Here is a 24,457-nt window from a genome sequence, read left to right as displayed (position 1 = left end):
GACAGGTTCAGTTGTTTACTGTAGCTCCTACCTGCTTTCTTCCATGGCTTGTTGGCTTGGTTTCTGTGACTTGATGTTTACATTGAGCAAAAAAAGAGTTACAAATTTCCTAATAAGGCAGAGGCTGCAGTGATACCAAAGTTCAGGTTTGATACAGAGACATTAAACAATGGGGATATTTCTATATGTAAGCTATTATTATAGAACTGTTCTTGCAAAAGCAAGATATTTCTAGAGATTTTAAATTACAGTGGCCAGAGGGTCACTAACAACTAATTCCTTCAAAGCAAAAATTAAGTGGCTAAAATTAAGGAGCACAACACTGTCCAGAGTTGGGTGCATACAGATACCATTACAAAATGAAGTTACAGACAGCAAAGGACTATCTGAGAAAGGTAAATATATTCTACAGAAGCATGCTGTTCAATTTAAAAGTATATGCCAATGTTAATTTCTGTAGATTCTTTCCTCCTTGGTTGTAGATTCAAGTAATGCATTTATCTTCGCTTGATTTTCCTACAATCCCTATTCCTAGGGCTATAAGCAACACAAACACCACTTCCCCCCATACAAAACCCCTTTAGTCTGAATTATGAAGATCATCATCTTGGGGCAGGAGCATAAAAAACAGTTATAACGTACATTAAGAAGCTCCCTTCAGTTACCTCTCACTGCAGAAAACAGCAGCAGTTGTGACCCAAATATCAAATGGGAAGGGAGATCATGTGAGGCTCTTAATTGAAAATAAAAGCAGCAAGTGAACACACTATGGAAGGGTATACAGAAAAAGTCTACCAGGTGCAGAAAACAGTGAGCAAGCTAGACTGCCCAATAATAAAGAGCAGAAGACTCACACATGTTCTACATTGATGTATCCTACAATTTGTATGTGTTTGTTTCCACAGAATTGATCTAAGACCATGTAGCCACAAGATGGGGAAAGTAGGTTCTCCTTCCTACACATCGCTGCTTTCACCACTACCACATGTTCATAACCCTCTTCAATGCTGGGTATAGCACTGGCTGTTCTGAATGGACACAAGAGTGCAAAGAAAGGTAAGAACACTGGTTTTCAGTTAGCAGTAGCTCATTTGAAGCTCCCAGTCAGAAAATTTCCATGTTAAAACTCTTACCTTTATCTTGTTCTTTTCTAGTTGTCTCAAAGAACATAATACTGTTAACCTTCTTGACACACTACCATCAACAGTGGACTATGCTGTTTTCTAAGGGTATTAGAGACCCTTAAGCTTCCAATGCAACAAATCTAAGACCCGTCCAGATCTACACATGCTAGTGGCTAGACAAGGAGCTATTATATAAAAATTGTCCACTACTTGACTGCTAACATACCACACATGCAACACTGAGTGTACTAAATATAGCTATATTAAAAATAGAATAGTTTAGTTGGAAGGGACCTACAATGATCATCTAGTCCAACTGCCTGACCAATTCAGGGCTGACAAAAAGTTAAAGCATGGTATTAAGGGCATTGTCCAAAGTCCTCTTAAACACTGACAGGCTTGGGGCATCGACCACCTCTCTAGGAAACCTATTCCAGTGGTTGACTATCTTCTCAGTAAAGAAATGCTTCCTAATATCAAGTCTGAACCTCCTCTGGCACAGCTTTGAACCATTCCCATGTGTCCTGTCACTGGATACCAGGGAGAAGAGATCAGCACCTCCCTCCCCACTTCCCCTCCTCAGGAAGCTGCAGAGAGCATTGAGGTCGCCCCTCAGCCTCCTTTTCTCCAAACTAGACAAACCCAGAGTCCTTAGCTGCTCCTCACAGGACATGCCTTCCAGCCCTTTCACCAGCTTTGTTGCCCTCCTCTGGACACATTCAAGGACCCTAACATCCTTCTTAAATTGATCATAAATCATAAATCAACCAGCTGAGGTAGAGAATATAGACAAAAAAAAATATGAACCAGAAAATAAAAGAGAAATGATAGTTGCTTACTTTGGCTTCCCATTCCATTCCTGCAATGGAAATACCCAGCAATAGAACTACTGTGATAGTTCCTATGATTCTGATGTCATTCATTTCATCGACCATCATTGTTCCATTTTCCTAACAAATGAGTACACAGTCATATACTTTGTCAAGTATTTATTTCCCCTGCTGTAGAATAGAATTTTATTGTGTAAAATTTGTTAACAAAGTTAAAATAAGCAAGTTTGTGGTATAGAGGTTAAGTTCCCTGTATGGGGCACAAATACTTTTGATTTTGCCTTGTTTTAAGTCACTGAATCATTCTAAATGGAAATTATCATTTTTCTTCATAACCCATCCTCAAAGAGGATGACTTGTCTTCAACTGTCAGATAATTAAATTAATTGGCAAGGAAACAGCTACCATGTTACATCTATACATATAATTTTCCTTGTTGTTCACCATTACGTTGAATTATTTTAATGCATTCCAGGCTTCTTCCCAATCTAAGAAGAGAATGATCAAGTTCTCAGTGTTACATTTAATTTAAAAAAATTCTAGCAGACAAACAACATTTGGTTGTGTTTATTTTAAGGAATTATTTTTAATAAGCAGAACCCCTTTGAAAAGGGGCTTAATATAAACTACTATTACTTACCAAAAAAAAGCTCACTAATAAGAATCTTAGCATTAAGAACTCATGATTCTACATTGTGTATCTATCCTTCAACTCTCCATCTCCATTTCCAGCTTGGACTTTACCATAGATTTTGCATTTTATCTTTTCAGGGAGATGAACAGTGTAAGAAGTTTCAGTTCCACACCAATGATAGTCTGTTTTATATCAAAAACCTACTGAATTACAGCAGTAGTTCACCAATATAACAGTAGTAACTTTTTACCTCATTCCATGCCTTTAAACTATAATGCACAGTGCCATTAAACGATAGCTCAAATTGGCATAAAGGACAGGGTACTCAATACAGTCAATATGGTTCATTTACCTTGAGCAGCTCCACAACTGTCTCTGCAAAACCAACAACATACATTGCTACTGCAACAGCATTGGCAAATGCAAAAATTAGACCTATGGCACCACCAAATTCTGGTCCCAAACTTCTGGAAATTAAGTAATATGCTCCTCCTAATAAAAATTAAAAAAAAAAAAGGGGGGGAGGAGTTTATATGAAAATCTTATGAAGACTGAATAGACATCATCAACTTAAAACTTACGTGAACGTGATAGTGTTTATTCTTGCATCTTTCCTCATATTTAAAAAAAAAGAGAATGCAAAACTCCAAAATTCAGTATGTTAGATATAGGCATGCTGAAGTTTCAGGAATCTATTTCAAGTTTCTTAGAAAAGACACTAGTTGGAAGCAATCACCTAACTCCTGCACCACATCATATTATTCAGCTAGCCAACCAGTTTCAAAGTTAAAAAACAGGTTGTAAAATACAGAGAGCAGTACCATTGGCTTTTTTTTATTTCAAACTATTCAAAGCAATTGTGCATAATTTTGCTATTACACATTTTAATTAGCTATAGTTCAAGAAACTGGCAAAAGAAACTGTAATAAACCCCCTCAAGTTCCAAATCTACATGACTTGTTTCTTAAAGCTCTGTTGTCAAAGGAACTTTCTACCTTGCAATGAGGCTGTCATAATGATCATGACAGCTCTATTTTTCAGAACCTATTCTTCATATTTAGACTTGAAAAATCATAGAATCATAGAATGGTTTGGGTTGGAAGGGACCTTTAAAGGTCATCTAGTCCAACCCCCCTGCCATGAGCAGGGACATTTTGGAATAGAATAGAATAGAATCATTAAATTTGGAAAAGACCTCTAAATACACCATCTCAAACTCAACATATGATAAACTGAAAACTAAGTATCTACAGCTTTAGAGAAGCTTAAATTAAAAAAAAAAAATTAGCAAAGGTACATTTCCATTTAAGGCTAAGATTTCTAGAAACAAGGAAATCCTTCAGTTCCAGACTGAGATAATTGAGTGACATGTTAAAAAGAAGCAGGAAATCCTTAATTCCACTACATTACAGTTATTGTGCAATGTTTGTAGGTACCCGACTGATATACATTGCACACAAGAATATAAACCTTTTTTTTAAAGTACATAACAGAAAATTTTCATAGAAAGAATTGGGAATTCATTCCCCAGTTCTTCCCATTAAGCCCTTAAAAGTTTTGAATAAGGTACTACTTTGAAAAACTGATTTTAAAAAAACAACATAATAAAAAATCCTTTATCCCATAAGAACAGGAAGATCAGAAGTGTAATTACAATGCAATCACAAACATGGAACTATCACTTGAGATCTATTTGACATAGTACTAAGATTTATAACTGATCCTTCCTGTTGCATCTCTTAGTCTTTATTCTTCATCAAGAGAATTGGATAAGCATAAAAAAATTAACTGCTTCTATTTTAACCCAGCCACAATTTCTACTCATAGCTGTCTTATAATGTCATGAAGCAGTTTAAGCATGTTACAGGCACTGGCCATTTACAGAACTATTTTGTAAGTACAAAATTGCTGACAACAGCACATAAACCATGAAAGCGAGTAAAAAACATCATCCTCAGAAAACTTGGAGATAATCAAGAGTTTGGAGAATCTCTTTTCAAAGCAGATTTTTTACAAAATCTTCACAATAAAACTAGAATGTGTCTTTTTGTATGTTCTCATATAGATATAGCTTGTCTTATTATAGGATGTATTTCTTAATTAGTAATTTTATTTCACAGGACACAAACACATAAGAGCACACACACATGCTCTTACCCAACCAATGCAGATGCAGGAGAATATCAAGACCCTATTCATTCCTGGACAGGTCACTCTTTCAGAGTTTATATTCCAAAAATTAAAAATAGATACTGCTTCTCCCATAATGGAGAAGCAAGACACTAGCCAAATCAAATAACTAGAGAAATGATTGGGTTTTCATTAGTTACATTACTGTTTAGTCCAATACAGAAAATTAGGAAGACCCCGCTCCTCAGAAAACTAACTCTTCCCTACTCTTTACCAATATTGCCATTGATTTTTCTTCCCCCCATGTTAAAAGAAAACAGAAAAGAAATTAGAGGCTCCATCTGAAGTGTACACTTCAGAGCAATGATAAAATACTTTTAAAGCTTTATGAAAGCAGCTTTACCTCCTCTTACAAACCCATTTGTAGCTATTGCTGAAGTAGACAGTCCTGTAAAAGTTGTCACAACAGCGGCCACTGCAATAACTACAACAGACAGACCTTTTGAAAGAGAGGAAAAAAGTGTAAGTCCAGCAGTATTAAGACATACAAACCTTCAACTTAATTTTCTTTAAAGAAAGTCTTGCAAATTTGACAGTTTTACTGCATGCAGTCCTGCACATTCAAGCAAAAGGCTTCTTTGTTCCTCTTTAGTACAGTAGTCTCCTAGATATAAACAACTTATCAGACTGGATAAGCATAATCTTTAATCAGCAAGGTAAAACCTGCATCCTAGCACTTTCAAGGGTACATATGCCCTTTGCAGATGAGACATTTTATGAAGTCCAGTGCTAAGTTAAGCCTTTGAAGAAAATTATTTATATACTAGACAGTCTATATGCAGATTTTAATAACAGGAGATCAGAAAGTTTATCTGTACAGTTTATTGAAGACCTACATATGTCAATTTTAAATTATATATCTTGTAGCTAAATAAAAAAGTCTAAGTAAATTCATACCACTTTTAAAGTTTTTATAAAGGTGAAATATCAGAAATATTAAGGTCATTTTCTGCCCTAACAAGCTCAAGATCAACACCTCTTTTGGATCACATGTTCAAGTGTCACTGAAATAAAATTATAGTATTAGTACACATACCTATCCCAGCTTGTCCTACAATCCACGAAAGTCTGATGAAGAGCATCACACCCCAAATATTTAACATGCATCGTACCTAAGACAATAAAACAGACATTTTACATATCTGCAGTCATTTCCACGAATTCTTCATTTCAGTTTTTATTATTGTATGATAATTCACAGTCTTTCCTCACTGCTTCTCAAATTGTTTCCTCAAAAATAGATTCCTTAGATTAGAAAAGTTTAAGTTTGATTAAAAATAAAAAGGAATCTAAGAATAATTAAAATGTTACTACCTTGAACAAAATGAAGTCAGCTACAGTACTTCAACACCTGATACTTGTAGCATTCCTTGACCAAACAACAAAAAACACCTTTAGGAACCAAAATTTATACTACAGAATTGTATTGGGTTTGCACAGCAAGGTTTTGGTAGCGGAGGGGCTACAGGGGTGGCTCCTGTGAGAAGCTGCTAGAAACTTCCCCTATGTCCCATGGAGCCAATGCCAGCCGGCTCCAAGATGGACCCGCTGCCGGCCAAGGCTGAGCCCATCAGCAACAGTGGTAGCGCCTCTGTGATAACATATTTAAGAAGGGAGGGGAAAAGTTGCTGTGGCACAGAAACTACAGCTGGAGAGAGGAGTGAGAATATGTGAGAGAAACAACTCTGCAGACACCAAGGTCAGTGCAGAAGGAGGGGGAGGAGGTGCTCCAGGCGCTGGAGCAGAGATTCCCCTGCAGCCCATGGTGAAGACCATGGTGAAGCAGGCTGTGACCCTGCAGCCCATAGAGGTCCATGGAGGAGCAGATATCCATCTGCAGCCCCTGGAGGACCCCATGTGGGAGCAGATGGATGCAACCAAAGTAGGCCGTTACCCCGTGGAGACCCCATGCTGGAGCAGGCTCCTGGCAGGACCTATGAACCTGTGGAAAGAGGAGCCCATGCTGGAGCAGGTTTTCTGGCAGGACGTGTGACCCTGTGGGGGACCCACGCTGGAGCAGTCTGTTCCTGAAGGACTGCAGCCCATGGGAACAACCCATGTTGGAGAAGTTCATGGAGGACTGTCTCCCATGGGAGGGACCCCGTGCTGGAGCAGGGGAAGAATGTGAGGAGGAAGGAGCGGCAGAGACAACATGTGATGAACTGACTGCAACCCCTATTCCCCTTTCCCCTGTGCCACTCAGGGGGAGGAGGCAGAGAAGCTGGAAGTGAAGTTGAGCCCAGGAAGAATGGAGGGGTGGGGGAAGGTGTTTTCAGATTTGTTCTTATTTCTCATTACCCTACTCTGACTTTTGATTGGCAATAAATTAAATTAATTTCCCCAGTTTGAGTCTGGTTTTTTGCCCATGATGGTAATTGGTGAGTGGTCTCCCTGTCCTTATCTCAATCCACGAGCCATTCATCATATTTTTTCTCCCCCTGTCTACTTGAGGGGGGGAATCATAGAGCAGCTTGGTGGGCATCTGGCATCCAGCCAAGTTCAACCCACCACAGTCCTTTTTGGCGCCCAATGTGGGACATGGAGAATTCGAGATAAGGATAGTAATTGGGAGAGGTAACAGGAAAAACATGGACTGAACACAGCTAGAGAGCAAAGAGTGGAATGATCATGGGGAATTGCGGTTGTTGTAATTGTGGTAAAGGGACGAGGGGTGAATTGTGTGTAAATTGTCCACTTTTGTTTGGTGTTGTGATGATGTTATTTTGATTTTGGTGTGGGGAATTCTTTTTGTTGATGTAGGTGAAGTTTGTGAAGACTGCATGATGAATGTGTATTTTAATGATAATTCTTAAATATGTGATTCACAGAGGTGAGGGGTGGAACGTATTGGGTTTGTGTGGCAAGCTTTTGGTAGCAGGTGGGGCTACAGGGGTGGCTTCTGTGAGAAGCTGCTAGAAGCTTCCCCTATGTCTGACAGAGCCAATGCCAGCTGGCTCCCAGACAGACCTGCTGCTGGCCAAGGCTGAGCCAATGAGCAACAGTGGTAATGCCTCTGTGATAACATATTTAAGAAGGGGGGAAAAACTGCTGCACAACAGCAGCTGGAAGAAAGGAGTGAGAATACGTGAGAGAAACAACCTTGCAGACACCAAGGTCAGTGAAGAAGGAGGGGGAGGAGGTGCTCCAGGTGCTGGAGCAGAGATTTCCCTGCAGCCCATGGTGAAGACCATGGTGAGGCAGGTTGTTCCCCTGCAGCCCATAGAGGCACACGGTGGAGCAGATATCCACCTGCAGCCCATAGAAGACCCCACACCAGAGCAGGTGGATGCGCCCGAAGGAGGCTGTGACCCTGTGGGATGGGGGAGAGAATTGGGGTGAAAAAAAAAGTAAAACTCATGGGTTGAGATAAGAACAGTTTAATAGAACAGAAAAGAAGAAACTAATAATTATGACTGTAGGGAACACCGTTCGGAAGATCTCGCGATGTCACGGAAAGGTAGAAGGCTAGTCGTCACCTCCCTATGACATATCAGTAATCCCACCTACCGTTGTTAGTATAAAAGGAATTAACTGCGCAATAAAGGACGGAGTTGGCACTCACACCATGTGTGTTATCTGTCTCTTCCCTGGTCCAGGCCGACCAGTGATCTAATCGCGGCACCTTGATATGTAGCACTGCTACAATGATAATAAAAATAATAAAATTACAATAATAATAATAATAAAATGGAATATACAAAACAAGTGATGCACAATGCAACTGCTCACCACTCACCGACCGATGCCCAGTTAGTTCCCGAGCAGTGATCCACCCCCAGGCCAACACACCCCCCCAGTTTATATACTAGGCATGACATCACATGGTATGGAATACTCCTTTGGCCAGTTTGGGTCAGCTGCCCTGGCTGTGTCCCCTCCCAACTTCTTGTGCCCCTCCAGCCTTCTTGCTGGCTGGGCATGAGAAGCTGAAAAAATCCTTGACTTAGTCTGAACACTACTTAGCAACAACTGAAAACATCAGTGTTATCAACATTCTTCTCATACTGAACTCAAAACATAGCACTATACCAGCTACTAGAAAGAAAATTAACTCTATCCCAGCTGAAACCAGGACAGACTCCATGGAGAGCCCATGTTGGAGCATGCTCCTGTCAGGACCTGTGTCCCCATGGAGAAAGGAGCCCACACTGGAGCAGATTTGCTGGCAGGACTTGTGACCCCATGGGAGACCCACGCTGGAGTATTCTGTTCCTGAAGGACTGCACCCCATGGAAAGGACCCATGCTGGAGCAGGTCGCGAAGAACTGCAGCCCATGGGAAGGACTCACGTTGGAGAAGTTCATGGAGGATTGTCTCCCGTGGGAGCATGCTGGAGCAGGGGAGGAGCTTGAGGAGGAAGGAGCAGCAGAGACAACGTGTGATGAACTGACTGCAACCCCCATTCCCCTTCCCCCTGTGCCACTCAGAGGGAAGAGGTAGAAAAATTGGGAGTGAAGTTGAGTCTGGGAAGAAGGGAGGGGTGGGGGAAAGGTGTTTTTAGATATGTTCTTATCTCTCATTACCCTACTCTTACTTTTGATTGGCAATAAATTAAATTAATTATTTCCCCCATTCAAGTCTGGTTTTTTGCCCATGATGGTAATTGGTGAGTGATCTCTCCCTGTCCTTATCTCAATCCACAAGCCTTTCGTTGTATTTTTTCTCCCCCTGTCTAGTTGAGGAGAGGGAGTCATAGAGCGGCTTGGTGGGCAGCTGGCATCCAACCAAGGTCAACCCATCACAAGAATACATCACTAAAAATAAGATTGTGAGATCTCCAACAGTCTTAGAATCCCAGTTCAGATCTTCCACTTCTTCTCTTCCAAGCACTAAAGCAATACCCTCCTAAATATATTTATTAAAAAACCAAAAACAAAAAAACCTCCCACAAATAAAACACACACGCAACCCACCACCCCAAAAACCCCAAACAAAAAACAAAACCCCACCCACCAAACAAAAAAATTAAAAAACCAAAAACAACAACAAACAAACCACAGAAAAAAAAATCCACAATTTCTTATTCCTGAAACTTGTGTATCTTATAATACAGCTGCACACTGGCAGGCAGGGAGGGGGGGCAAAAGAATGTTATTTATTCTTTTTATCCTTGTAATTTAAGTTCTTAATCCTCAACAAGATAAGAGTTTGCATTGTACAAAATTTAGACAAAAGATCAGCAGCTGATTTCAGTATTGCCTAGAGAGTATGGTATCAAACCTTGTAGTGGGTTGACCTTGGCAAGCTGCCAGACACCCAACCAGCTGCTGCTCACTCATTCCCTCTCCTCAACAGGAGGCAGGGAGAAAATAAGATGGAAAAGCTCATGGACTGAGATAAAGACAGAGAGATCACTTAGCAATTACTATCACAGGCAAAACAGGCTCAGCTTGGGGAAGATTAATTTAATTTATTGCCAATTAAAATAGAGTAGAATGATGAGAAACAAAGACAAAACTAAAAACACCTTCCCCCCACCCCCCTTCTTCCCAGGCTCAGCTTCACTCCATTCCTAACTCTCCTACCTCCTCCCCCCCCCCACAAGCAGCACAGGTGGGATGGGTAATGGGAAATCACAGTCAGTTTATAATGGTTCATCTCTGCTACTCCTTCCCCCTCATACTTTCCCCCTGCTCCAGCATGGGTCCTCCACAGGCTACAGTTCCTGTCAGGAGAACCTGGTCCTGCATGGGCTCTCCACAGGCCACAGTTCCTTCAGGGAATATCCACCTGTTCTGGCTTGGTCCCCTCCTATGGGCTGCAGGGAAATATCTGCTCCAGCACCTGGAGCACCTCCTCTCTCTCCTTCTTCTCTGACCTTGGCATTCACATAATTGTTTCTCACACTTCCCTTTCCCCCACTGTGCAGCATTTTGCCCTTTCTTAAATATGTTTTCAGAGGCACCACCAGCTTCAGCGATTGGCTCAGCTTTGGCCTGCAGTGGGTCCATTGCAGAGCCAGCTGGAACTGGCTGTGTCCAGCACAGGACAGCACCTGGCCTCTTCTCACAGGGGCCACCCCTGCAGCCCTGCCACCAAAACCTTGCCACATAAACCCAATACAATCCTGCAAAAGCTTTAGCCAGTCATTAGGACTAGAAGAGAGACAAGTATCTCTCCAAATCATAAAAGTGGAAAATTCAGAGATTCAAGAAGTCTTTTTAAGCAAAACTGGACTACGAATGAAAAAAAACCCAAAACCAAAAAAAACCCTCCACCACACACAACAAAAAAACCACACACATACCTGAGCTGGAAATATTCACCTGGTCAGCTTATGCCTACTAGGAAGTATTAATTGCAAGTTTTAAAAGCACTGAAAAGGAAGAGATCATCTTCCAAAAAACTTTTAAATACACTTTGGAAGAGAAAGGGCAGCAACATTTACCCTATGGTGAGTGTCTAGTATCAGTTTGAAGTCAAGTCTACATAATACCTCCTATCAGTATTCCCCCCTCCCCCCCAAACTCCTAACTTTTCAGTACTTTAATTTGTTGCTTATAAAAATGGTTTGATACTGAAATTGTTTTTTGAGTAATTCAAAGTCAGCTTTGTACCTGTTTTAAAAATGAAAAATTTGGTCCTTGGTTGAGGTAGATGAACAGGAGGCTAAAACATGTTTCACAACTACCACAGACACTCTCCTTCTCATAAGGGAAAGAATATAGCTACTTCAAGACTTATGAGGAAGTTGCTAATATGTAGTGGAACCTTGCTGAACTAAAATTAGGTAGTCTGAATGCTTGAATTCAGTATGCATTAACCAAGCATTGCATTTGTAGAATACATATTTATTTTTAGTAATTTGGCAAAGAGAAACCATAAGTTAATACATACTTTTAACAAAGTCCTCCCTCTCAAATTTTCATTATTCCAAATGGGGACCTACTCCCAGAATTTTTTTCCACCATGACTATATTATATTTAGTGTTAGACTTCCACAGCTTGAGGGAAGAGAATTTTAAAAAAAATAATAATAATAACCAGCTTCAACAAGACTTGAGTACTTAATCCAAGTCAAGTTTTGCCATATGCAGGTACTCTCCTCATCACAATATTTTTTGCTTCTCTAAAAAGACAAGTTTTCTATCGCTTCAGTCCAAAACTTTACAGATCCAAAGTGAATGCACAAAAGCATATTCTCTCCAGTTGCCTGCGTCACTACTTATGTAGTAAAAAGATACAATCTTAGAGTTTTGAAGTTGCATAATTTCTAAAACATACTAAGGAACTATTTCTTCCTTAAAATTCAGTACAAGGATAAGAATGAAGTGACCCTTACTGAACTTATGGCATTTTTCCACAATTCTCATACATGTAATCTTTTCTTTATACAGAGCTAACACAGTCCTTCTCAAGAAGATAAGGCTATTAGAAAGATCATATCTTTTTAAGCAACTAAAGTACAATACATCAACTTACCAATACACCTTTTATCCAGCCAAACTTGACTATTCCTTTGCTATCTGGTATATAAGTGGCAACTGCTTCCCCAGTTGGCATTCCTTCCTCTCTATTTGCATAGCCTTCTTCAAAGGGCTCCTAGGAAAAAGGGAAAATGTTTAGCTTTTATGAGCTTAACTGAATATAGAGGGAATTTGATACTCAGATTGCAAGAAACCTTCTGCTTGTGCAAACAGAGAAAAAAAATAAAGGATGGCAAGGCAGAAGTTACCAAGGCTTTCCTTTATGTTCCTTGCATGAGAGACAACCCATGGATTTCAAGTAACGTGAACAAAATTTACAAGGACAACTTAGGTATTCCACTTCAGTTAATTCAAACAGATAACAGTCAGAGTAATAAATATTTTTAAGAGTCAGTCCTAAAGCCCTAACAAACATCCAGCCTTTTTTAAAAAACAAAAAAAGTTACAAGATTTCACATGCAGTGACTTTCAGTAGTACAGAAAGTTTTATTTCTTAATCTGAAAGCATACACTGTTCTAACACAAACTATTAGTCTCAGCTACAGCATTTCCTGTAGTCCAGGCTTGGCTGTTATTTGATCATTTTTTCAGGAAATAGTTTATTTACTTCCTATAGACTATTCTACTATTCATTATAAGACAATGCTGCTAGAAAGGAGGGTGGGAAAGTGGCATTTCAGGGAGAAGGAAGGAAGACAATCTCTTCTCAAATGTTATTCCCTGTTTAGAAGGTAAGGGTGACAGATACAAAAAACATCAGTCCCACCCACAAAGACCAACTTGTGACATTCCATTGCAATTCAACTCTTAGCTTTACAATGTAGAAGTCTTGACTGTCTGACATACCTAAAAGTTCAGCAAAACAAAACTGCCTTTTGAAGAGCGAGCAAGCATGCAACATGTTTTGGGGGTTTCTTTGTTGGGTTGGTTTTTTTTTTTTCCCCCTTATGTATTTCCTACACTTGCTGTAAGAAATCTTCAGGAAGAACTCTAGGCAAAGTATATTAGTTATCCAAGGCAACAAGTATAATGAATGAATACACTAAAAGAGACCCTGAATACCATTTAGGGAATACTATTCAACAAACTAGCTCAAGCAGTATTTATGAAGCAGCTTGCATCCCAGGGGGCTTAAGATATACTTAAGCTATTAGAGGCTCAACCCCAAAGAGGAATCCCAAAGAGCACAGAGTCCAGAGGAAATATTTATAGATCTATTACTTATGGAAGGTGTCAACCATATTTCCTCACAATTAGAAGCAAATATACAAACAAATAATTTATAAAAAAAAAAAAAAGAATCAGATCATGTCACCGTTATCCAAAGGTCACTAGCACAGATTCACATCAGTGTTTCTCACATGTACCCTGTGTTATGAAGTTCTAAAAAACATATACCTGCAACAAATCTAGAGATACTGTGTGGCATAAGCTTTCCACTACTAGGCAGAATCACTATAAGTTTACACATCTTTACCTTTATGAGATAGCTTTCTTAAATGGTAGGTCTTGTCTCCAGGAGTGAGAAAAAGAACAGGTTATATACCTTAGAGGACCAAAAGAAACATCACCGGAAATTACCCAGTTTGCTGAACTGGAAGTCTTCTGAATAGGAAAGAACTAATGGCTGTAACTTCTTGGGAGTTCTGCACAGCCTTTGACCAGCTGATTATCTGCATCTAAATATCCAAACTTGAGCCAAATCAAGTAAGAAATACTGTATGATCCATTTAGAGTGGGAAAAAATGGTAAGGACCAAGAAGAGAATTGAAATGCTGCTACATTTAAGGTTTTTACATAGAATTAACTCTAGCATTCATATGTCAAGAAGAAAAATTAACTAACTTTTCTTTAATACATACAGCTACAAGTCACTTGCCAGCTGAGCCTACGTTGACCTGCCTAAACCAGAACTGAAGAGATTGAAAACCCCCTATTAAGGCTTCTTACCCAATTCAGACACACTTAAAGTTCACAATAGAAAATAATGAGTCTACATATTGCCCTGCTCTGATATCCTTGATTACTCTTCCTTCAGATGGATGACATTTCCTCCAAATGCAGGAAGATGCAATTATCAAAACTCTTTCTAAGTTTTAATGTCTTATTAAATGCATTATTAATACTTTATCACCTTGTCTGATAACTTCCCTTATCAGACACTGCTGTTTTCAACAAAAATTACCAGAAGCTTCCCTCCCCTTCTTTCCCTACCCACTGCCAAAAAAATGTAGGAAAAAAGATACATTAAAGCAAAGGACAGATTAAGCACATAAACAGAAATTTATAACCCAGGCTCTTCTGAACTGAAGAATGTTTCTTTGATAGTTGAGTTTCCACAGCCATAAACACCTTTGAAGGCAATTAAAGAGAATAAGATAGCCTCCCACAGCTGTACAGATGGAAAAGCCTGACATTCCCAGTGCCACCAGTTTCCTTACTAACTGAAGAATCCTCTTTGAACTCCCCCTAGTGCTACTAATCAGAGCTAGTGTATTAACAAACTTTACAGATCCCTATAAAGACATTTCCACTCCCTTAAATAAAGTAAAATACACTTATTGGCAAACAAACACAATATATCTAGAAAGATCAAACTTGTGATTTCTATGACTACAAAAGTCAAGCTCTGATATCTCTGAACTCCACACAGAGGAAACAAGCTTCGATAGTACAGCGCTTACAGTTAGTGATGATGTGGTTGAGAGCCTCTGGGTGAGGATTAGGGGCATGGAAAACAAAGGAGACGTTGTAGTGGGTGTCTACTACCGATCACCCAGCCAGGATGTAAGCGCTGATGGGTTATTCTATAGGCAATTAGGAGAAATCTCTGGATGGGTAGCCCTTGTCCTTATGGGAGATTTCAACTGCCCAGACATCACCTGGGAATATCATACTGCTGTGACGAGCAGGTCTTGGAAATTCCTGAAGTCTGTAGGAGATAACTTCTTGTCACAGGTACTCAGGGAGCCAACTAGGAAAGATGCCCTCCTAGACTTGCTATTTGTGAATAGAGAAGGAATCGTGGGGGATGTGTTGGTAGGTGGCTGTCTTGGCCACAGTGATCATGAAATGGTCGAGTTTAAAATTTTCAGCATAATGAGAAAACAGGACAGCAGAGTTGCTACCCTGGACTTCAGGAGAGCAAACTTTAAGCTATTCAGGGAGCTACTTAGCAGAGTGCCCTGGGAATCTGCTTTTGAGGGCTTAGGAGTCCACAAGTGCTGGTCAGTCTTTAAGAACCACCTTTTAGAAGCACAGGAGCAGGCAATTCCAGTGTGTCATCAGTCAAGCAAGCAGGGCAGAACACCAGCTCGGCTGAACAGGGAACTCCTCGTGGAACTCAGGCGGAAAGAGAAATTGTATGATCTCTGGAAGCGAGGTCAGGCTTCGCAGGAAGATTACAGAGCCGTGGTTCGTATATGCAGGGAAAAGACACGAAAGGCCAAAGCTCAACTAGAGCTGAAGCTGGCCAGTGTTGTGTCAGATAACAAGAAAGGCTTTTTTTAAGTATGTTAATAGCAAGAGGAGGTCTAAAGAAAACATTGGACCGATACTTGTTGAAGACGGTCATCTGACTAATAGGGATGAAGAAAAAGCAGAGGCATTCACTGCGTTTTTTGCCTCAGTCTTTAATAATACTCATAGACCTTGGGCTGCCCGATCCCCTGAGTCAGAGGACCACAAGTGTGGGAACAGTGACCTTCATTTGTGGACACTGAAATTGTAAGGGACCAGCTGTATCAGCTCAATGTTCACAAGTCCATGGGGCCTGATGGGATTCATCCCAGAGTACTGAAGGAGCTAGCAGATGTTATGGCAGGACCCCTCTCGATCATCTACCAAAGGTCTTGGGAGTCTGGGGAGGTCCCTGCTGACTGGAAGCTAGCCAACGTTATTCCAATCCACAAGAAGGGCGTGAGGGAAGACCCAGGGAACTACAGACCTGTTAGTCGAACCTCAGTACCTGGAAAAATGATGGAGAAGATCATACTGGGTACTATTGAAAGGCATTTAAAGAATAATGCAAGCTGGGTGAAAAACTGGCTGGATGGACGAGCCCAGAGGGTTGTGGTGAATGGAGTTAAATCCAGTTGGAGGCAGGTCACAAGTGGTGTTCCCCAGGGCTCGGTGTTGGGCCCCGTTCTGTTTAATATCTTTATCAATGATTTGGATGAGGGGATTGAGTGCACCCTCAGCAAGTTTGCAGATGACACCAAGCTGGGAGGCAGGGTCGATCTGCTTGAGGGTAGGGAGGCTCTACAGAGAGATCTGGACAGGCTGGATCGATGGGCTGAGGCCAATCGTATGAAGTTCAATAAGGCCAAGTGCCGGGTCCTGCGCTTCGGTCAGAGCAACCCCATGCAGCCCTACAGGCTTGGGGAAGAGCGGCTGGAAAGCTGCCCGGCAGAGAAAGACCTGGGGGTGCTGGTTGACAGCCGGCTGAATATGAGCCAGCAGTGTGCCCAGGTGGCCAAGAAGGCCAACGGCATCCTGGCCTGTATCGGAAATAGTGTGGCCAGCAGGAGCAGGGAGGTGATTGGTCCCCTGTACTCGGCACTGGTGAGGCCGCACCTCGAGTACTGTTTTGGGCCCCTCACTCCAGGAAAGACATTGAGGTGCTGGAGCGTGTCCAGAGAAGGGCAACCAAGTTGGTGAGGGGCCTGGAGCACAAGTCTTATGAGGAGCAGCTGAGGGAACTGGGGCTGTTTAGTTTAGAGAAGAGGAGGCTAAGGGGAGACCTTATAGCTCTCTACAACTACCTGAAGGGGGGTTGTAGTGAGGTGGGTGCTGGTCTCTTCTGTCAGGTGGCTGGAGATAGGACAAGAGGAAATGGCCTCAAGTTGCAGCAAGGGAGATTTAGGTTGGATATTAGGAAAAATTTCTTTACTGAGAGGGTTGTCAGACATTGGAATAGGCTGCCCAGGGAAGTGGTTGAGTCACCATCCCTGGAGGTATTCAAAAAGCGCGTAGATGGGGTACTCCATAACATGGTTTAGTGGGCACAGATGATGGTTGGACTCGATGATCTTGAAGGTCTTTCCAACCTAAATGATTCTATGATTCTATGATTCTAAGCCTCAGGCACAGTCAGCATGGGTTCACAAAGGGAAAGTGCTGTTTAACTAATTTGATCTCCTTCTATGATGAGGTCACCTGCTTAGTGGATGGAGGGAAGGCGGTGGATGTAGTTTTTCTGGATTTTTAATAAGGCTTTTAGTAGTGTCCCCCACAGCATCCTTCTGGACAAGCTGTCCAACTGTGGAATGAGTGGGTTCACAGTGCACTGGGTGAAGAACTGGCTGAAGGGGAGGGCTCAAAGGGTTGTAGTGAATGGAGCTGCATCTGGCCGGTGACCAGTCACCAGCAGTGTTCCTCAGGACTCAATTCTAGGGCCAGTCCTGTTCAATATATTTATCAACGATCTGGATGCAGGATTTGAATGCACCATTAGCAAGTTTGCTGATGATACCAAACTGGGAGGTGCTGTTGACTCTCTTGAGGGACGAGAAGCCTTGCAGAGAGATCTAGATAGATTGGAGCATTGGGCTATGATTAATGGGATGAAATTTAACAAGTCCAAATGCCAGATCCTGCACCTAGGATGGAGTAATGCTGGGCACAAGTACAGATCGGGAGAGGAGTGGCTGGAGAGCAGCTCTGCAGAAAGGGATCTGGGGGTGCTGGTTGACAGCAGGCTCAATATGAGTCAGCAGTGTGCCCTGGCAGCCAGGAGGGCTGGCTTCAATACAAACTTCAACAAAGTAGAGTCAAAGGCAGCCAAGTGGTATGCTACAATTGACATTGCTAATGCGTTTTTCTCAATCCCTCTGGCAGCAGAGTGTCATCCACAATTTCCCTTTACTTGGAGGGGCGTCCAGTACACTTGGAATCAACTGCCCCAGGGGTGGAAACACAGCCCCACCATTTGCCATGGACTAATCCAGGCTGCACTGGAAAAAGGTGAAGCTCCGGAACACCTGCAGTACATTGATGACATCATTGTATGGGGCAACACGGCAGAAGAAGTCATTGAGAAAGGGAAGAAAATAATCCAAATCCTTCTGAAAGCTGGTTTTGCCATAAAAGAAAGTAAGGTCAAGGGTCCTGTACAGGAGATGCAGGTTTCAGGAACAAAATGGCAAGATGGACGTCATCAGATCCCAATGGATGTGATCAACAAAATAGCAGCTATGTCTCCACCAGCTAATAAAAAGGAAACACAGGCTTTCTTAGGTGTTGTGGGTTTTTGGAGAATGCGTATTCCAAATTACAGTCTGATTGTAAGCCCTCTCTGTCAAGTGACCCGGAAGAAGAATGATTTTAAATGGGGGCCTGAGCAACGACAAGCCTTTGAACAAATTAAGTGGGAGATTGTTCATGCAGTAGCCCTTGGACCAGTCCGGGCAGGACAAGATGTTAAAAATGTGCTCTATATGCAGCGGGGGAGAATGGCCCTACCTGGAGCCTCTGGCAGAAAGCACCTGGGGAGACCTGAGGCCGACCCCTGGGGTTTTGGAGTCGGGGATACAGAGGATCCAAAGCCTGCTATACTCCAACTGAAAAAGAGATATTGGCAGCATATGAAGGAGTTCGAGCCGCCTCAGAAGTGGCTGGTACTGAAACACAGGTCCTCTTAGCACCCCTACTGCCAGTGCTGGGCTGGATGTTCAAAGGGAAATTCTCCTCTACACATCATGCAGCTGATGCCACGTGGAGTAAGTGGGCTGCACTGATCACACAACGGGCTCCCATAGGAAACCCCAGTCGCCCAGGAATTTTAGAAGTGATCACGGACTGGCCAGAAGGCAAAGATTTTGGAATGTCGCCAGAGGAGGAGGTGACACGGGCTGAAGAGGCCCCGCTGTATAATAAACTGCCAGAAAATGAGAGGCAATATGCCCTGTTCACTGATGGGTCCTGTCGCATTGTGGGAAAGCATCGGAGGTGGAAGGCTGCTGTATGGAGTCCTATATGACAAGTTGCAGAAACTGCTGAAGGAGAAGGTGAATCGAGTCAGTTTGCAGAGGTGAAAGCCATCCAGCTAGCGTTAGACATTGCTGAAAGAGAGAAGTGGCCAGTGCTCTATCTCTATACTGACTCATGGATGGTGGCAAATGCCCTGTGGGGGTGGTTACAGCAATGTAAGCAGAGCAACTGGCAGCGCAGAGGTAAACCCATTTGGGCTGCCGCACTGTGGCAAGATATTGCGTCCCGGCTAGAGAATCTGGTTGTAAAAGTATGTCATGTAGATGGTCACATACCCAAGAGTCGGGCCACTGAAGAACATCAAAATAACCAACAGGTGGATCAGGCTGCCAAGATTGAAGTGGCTCAGGTGGACCTGGACTGGCAACATAAGGGTGAGCTATTTATGGCTCAGTGGGCCCATGATGCTTCAGGCCATCAGGGAAGAGATGCAACATATAGATGGGCTTGCGATCGAGGGGTGGACTTGACCATGGACACTATCACACAGGTTATCCATGAATATGAAACGTGCTGCGGTTGAAGCCCCTGTGGTATGGAGGGCGATGGCTGAAATATAAATATGGGGAAGCCTGGCAGATTGACTATATCACACTCCCACAGACTCACTAAGGCAAGCGCTATGTGCTTACAATGGTGGAAGCAACCACCGGGTGGCTGGAAACATATTCTGTGCACCATGCCACCACCCGGAACACTATCCTGGGCCTTGAAAAGCAAGTCTTATGGCGACGCGGCTCCCCAGAAAGAATTGAGTCTAGACAACGGGACTCATTTCTGAAACAACCTCATAGACACCTGGGCCAAAGAGCACGGCATTGAGTGGGTATATCACATCCCCTATCATGCACCAGCCTCTGGGAAAATTGAGCGATACAATGGACTGTTAAAAGACTACATTGAGAGCAATGGGGGGTGGGACCTTCAAACATTGGGATACACATTTAGCAAAAGCCACCTGGTTAGTCAACACCAGAGGATCTGCCAATCGGGGTGGTCCTGCCCAGTCAGAACTTTTACATACTGTAGAAGGGGAAAAAGTTCCTGTAGTGCACATAAAAAATATGCTAGGGAAGACAGTCTGGGTTACTCCTGCCTCAGGCAAAGGCAAACCCATTCATGGGATTGCTTTTGCTCAAGGACCTGGGTGCACTTGGTGGGTGATGCGAAAAGATGGGGAAGTCCGATGTGTGCCTCAAGGGGATTTGATTTTAGGTGAGAATAGCCAATGAATTCAACTGTATGATGTTAATTGCTATATAACCCTGCCACTGCATGTTATCATTACTATAATTGTTATATGCTATATCAGTGGTATTACAGTAAGAATCATTAGATCAAGCAAGAATGAACTTTGATAAAACCGAGCGAAGTGCAGTAGTGATGGAACCAGAACTGACTTCAGCATGCAACAATCCAACATTACACACCATCCTCCTGCTGCACTGTGGAATGATTGCTGGAGGTGATTTATCGATATGACACACCCCTCTCAAGGGAGGGTGAACCTCCAGGGTGGAATGCAGTGGACACGTGAAGAATTGGTTCCATGGTAGTTCCCTAAGCAACATAACCTGCAACTTTAGATGTCAGCAACACCAGGGGAGCTTGGTGTGCTGACTCTGAAAAGTAATACAGAGGGTGGAGCGGAGTGGAGACGCTGCAGCCAGGCTCTGCAATTGCAGGCTTAGGGAACTGGAACGATAGGAACAAGAACAGTTGGTTCCTGCATTGAATCCACTGAAGCAAGGAGGTAAAATAATGGGGGTTCTGTCGACCTAATGCCCTACTACTGATTTATATCACACGTGCCCAGTTCTGGGGTACTGACATGTAACACCATGTCCTTTGGGTGAGCTTTGCTCATTATAATATCATTATAACACCAAAACACACCTCCATCCCAAAAGCTACCCACCTCCAAGGTGCAACTACCCCCCACGGAGCATGCACTCTGAATTTTTTCTAGCATATACCTTTAAAAGCAAAGCGAGAGAACTTTATACCAATCAAAGTAAAGGTATGTATGACTAGAGTCACTCAAGCTCCACCTAAAAGGAAAAATAGTATAAAAAGACCCAAAAAGAGGAAGACTATTAGGGAAGATACCATCATAGACAAGTCGGGAGGACATCGCTGACTTCTGGGACCAGTCGACGGGCTGAACCTCTCTTCCCCCCCATAGGGACGCCTATTGGTTGAGATTCGAACACTCGGCTGTACTGAGTGCTTTCCTGGGAAACTTAGAATTCTTTAGAGCTCTTTTCTTTCATAATTTAATGTGCTTGTAGTCGACTGTATTATCAATTGCACGTGCTTTGCAGACAGTGTATTTATCACCGGCAATCCAAAAGAACCTGTACTGTTGCTTTAATAAACTGCGGTGCTCATTAATCTAGTGGTGATAGTTCGTTAACGCAACCAAACTCCCTAAGTCTGGTAATTCTCATGCGTTGAATGCAGCTAAGCCGAGAGTGCAGTGTGCTATAAGTGCATCCATCATCGTGATAGTTACGTGACTGGACTTATAGCGCTGAATTGGACATTACTCAGAAACTAAACCTAGCCGCCCCCAGCCCCTCTGACATCTGAGGATAAGCTGGAACACAAGAGGGTTTATTTTCTGCCAAATTCCTTTAACTTTTAACGCAACAGCGCCCAATGTCACCTGCTCGCCACACCGCACCGAAGCCCGATCCTGCTCTACCGACTGAGCGGACTTTGCACTATCCCTCCTGCCCAGAAAGACTGGTATGACAGATGAAGCCCAGAGTCGGGGACTAAATGAACTCAAGGAACATTTTACAGAGATGGCCCATAGACTAAGGGAATGATATCTCTGTGTGTGTTTACATATATATATAAATCAAAGGACAGAAAAGGTGATGGTGATTAATTAGGATGTATTGGAAAGTATGGGACCTGAGCATGATGTAAATGGTATAGAATAAGGGGTGGATATTGTCCTGGTTTCGGCTGGGATAGAGTTAATTTTCTTCCTAGTAGCTTGTATAGTGTTATGTCTTGAATTCAGTATGAGAAGAATGTTGATAACACTGATGTTTTCAGTTATTGCTAAGTAGTGTTTATACTAAGTCAAGGATGCCTAGTATATAAACTGAGGGGAGTTGGCCTGGGGGGATCGCTGCTCGGGAACTAACTGGGCATCGGTCAGTGAGTGGTGAGCAATTGCATTGTGCATTACTTGTCTTGTATATTCTAATCCTTTTATTATTATTGTCATTTTATTATTATTATTATCATTATTAGTTTCTTCCTTTCTGTTCTGTGAAACAGTTCTTATCTCAACCCATGAATTTTACCTTTTTCCTTCCGATTCTCTCCCTCATCCTACTGGGTTGGGGGGAAGTGAGTGAGCGGCTGTGTGGTGCTTAGTTGCTGGCTGGGGTTAAACCACAGCACCCTACACAGGCTGACGTGCAGTCAGTATTTGAGGCAGTCTTTACTTCAGACCAGAAAATTAAAATCTGGGAAACAAATCGTAGATGGGCCAGGGAAGCACCAGGCACAACCCCATGGCTAGCTAGTGACCCAGGATGGGAACCTCAGTTCATCAGCTGATAGAGATATGCTGCAAAGAGTGAAAGGGGGACTGTTAAACTAAGGAAGCAGGAAGGAAAACTGTAAATTGGGCTAAGGTCCGAGAATGCTAGCAAGGTAATGCTGAACACCACTGTGAATGTTATGCCCGATTGGTTAAACAAGTAAGAATGTTTGGAGGAGTCAACCCTGAAAATGAGGAAAATCGAACTCTAATGGCATCTTTCTTTGTAGATCAGTCAGCCCCAGATATTAGGAAACACTTTTCTAAACATGTGCCAGGATGGCAGGGCAAAGGATTGGATGAAATAGTCATCATTGCTACATTTGTATTTAATGGAAGAGATGAAAGACAGCTGAAGCAAAAAAAGAAAAAACAGGAACAAAAAGCTAGTCTATTGGCAGCAGCATTGAATAGCAGTCCTAGACTAAGGGGGGCAGGGATGCAGAGGTCTTCAAGGCATAAGCAGAGGGAAAAATTTTACATACAGTGGGCCTCAAGGAACAGTAGACTGTTGTAATTATTGTGGACAACGAGGTCATTTGAAACAGGAATGTCCAGTACGTCCAAAGGGCTTCCCAAAAAGACCACTCAATCCTAAGGTGCAACTGAAGTCAAACTCTAGAAGCTTCATGATCATGTCTTCAATAAACACATGAAGACTAGCTGTATTTACAGAGGGAAAGCTCCAGAGGAAGTATAGATAGATATTGACATCCACGGGTACACAGGAGTCTGGTCTCCCATCTGAAGTAAATTGTTTGTTTGGGTTTGGGTTTTTTTTTTCCTACACACCAAAAACATTACTGAGAACAAGAGTGTTTGACACCAGCATCAAGGTTAAAAAAAAAAACAAAAACCCAACAACCAAAAAACACACACACAACACAAAAAATACACAACCGATCAACACACCCACACCACGACCACCACACCTCTCTACATCCTCAAGTGTAGATTCACACATCCTTCCTTAAGCATAGGAGGATATGAATACTCTGGGCAAGTTGATGATGAGAGAATGAAAGACAAAAGAGTAAAGACCTCTATTCAGCAGCCATTCAATGTGGCTGTCTCATGATAGACTCACAATGTTCACGTTGCTCGCTCCCAGAAATACTGTAGGCCTTCCTGGCAAGTAATAATCAACATAGTCTGCACCATTAAAAACAAACGAACAAACAAAGAAATCCACACAAACCAACCAACCCAAAAAACACACACACACCAAAAAAAAACCAAAAACCAACCCACTCACACCATACCCAACACACAACCAAACCCAACACCACACTCACACCCAAATCTTCCTTTGCCAGGAAATATCTTGTCAAGTTTCCACTTATTCTAGTTAACAGGAAATTGTCTCATTAACATCTAGTTACAAAAAGGAGGCATGACTTCCTGTACAAATTGCAGATGCAACCAATCTATCCAACTTAAAAGGAAGAAATACATATAGTATACTTCACACCTCAAGAACACATCCTAGCCAGGAAGAACATACGCAATTATCTTTAGAAAACTCACATCCCAGTTCTGGTTCTGATGGTTCACTATAAGTACTCCTGGTTTTGTGTACATCTGTGGTAAGTCCTTTCCATTTTTAGTCAAGTCTTACCCTTCAGATTTTATAGGTCTCTACAGGGGAGAATTAGGACTGTCTGGTGAGGAACATCAGAGCTGGAAGTTTTAACACC

At 42.3% G+C, this 24,457-nt stretch overlaps 1 protein-coding gene across 7 annotated transcripts in view; it reads right to left on the bottom strand.

Moving 5' to 3' along the window:
- Nucleotides 1-24,457, bottom strand: part of LOC121232943 (solute carrier family 12 member 2-like) — a 118,065-nt gene that overhangs the window by 79,829 nt on the left and 13,779 nt on the right. For 6 of the 7 annotated variants that reach the window (XM_041121459.1, XM_041121458.1, XM_041121453.1 and 3 more), the window contains exons 2-6: nucleotides 12,201-12,320; nucleotides 5,815-5,890; nucleotides 5,122-5,217; nucleotides 2,941-3,080; nucleotides 1,964-2,074 (exon numbers count right to left, since the gene is read on the bottom strand). In XM_041121459.1, coding sequence (XP_040977393.1) covers nucleotides 1,964-2,074; nucleotides 2,941-3,080; nucleotides 5,122-5,217; nucleotides 5,815-5,890; nucleotides 12,201-12,320 — 543 coding nt within the window. The remainder of the gene's footprint in view (nucleotides 1-1,963; nucleotides 2,075-2,940; nucleotides 3,081-5,121; nucleotides 5,218-5,814; nucleotides 5,891-12,200; nucleotides 12,321-24,457) is intronic. The other variant, XM_041121456.1, reaches the window with a different exon arrangement.

This window comes from Aquila chrysaetos (assembly GCF_900496995.4).
Source record: "Aquila chrysaetos chrysaetos chromosome W unlocalized genomic scaffold, bAquChr1.4 W_unloc_2, whole genome shotgun sequence".
In the NCBI taxonomy this organism is placed as follows: Eukaryota; Metazoa; Chordata; class Aves; order Accipitriformes; family Accipitridae; genus Aquila; species Aquila chrysaetos.
Note: the sequence above shows the minus strand (reverse complement) of the source record. Positions and strands in the feature narration are given on the sequence as shown.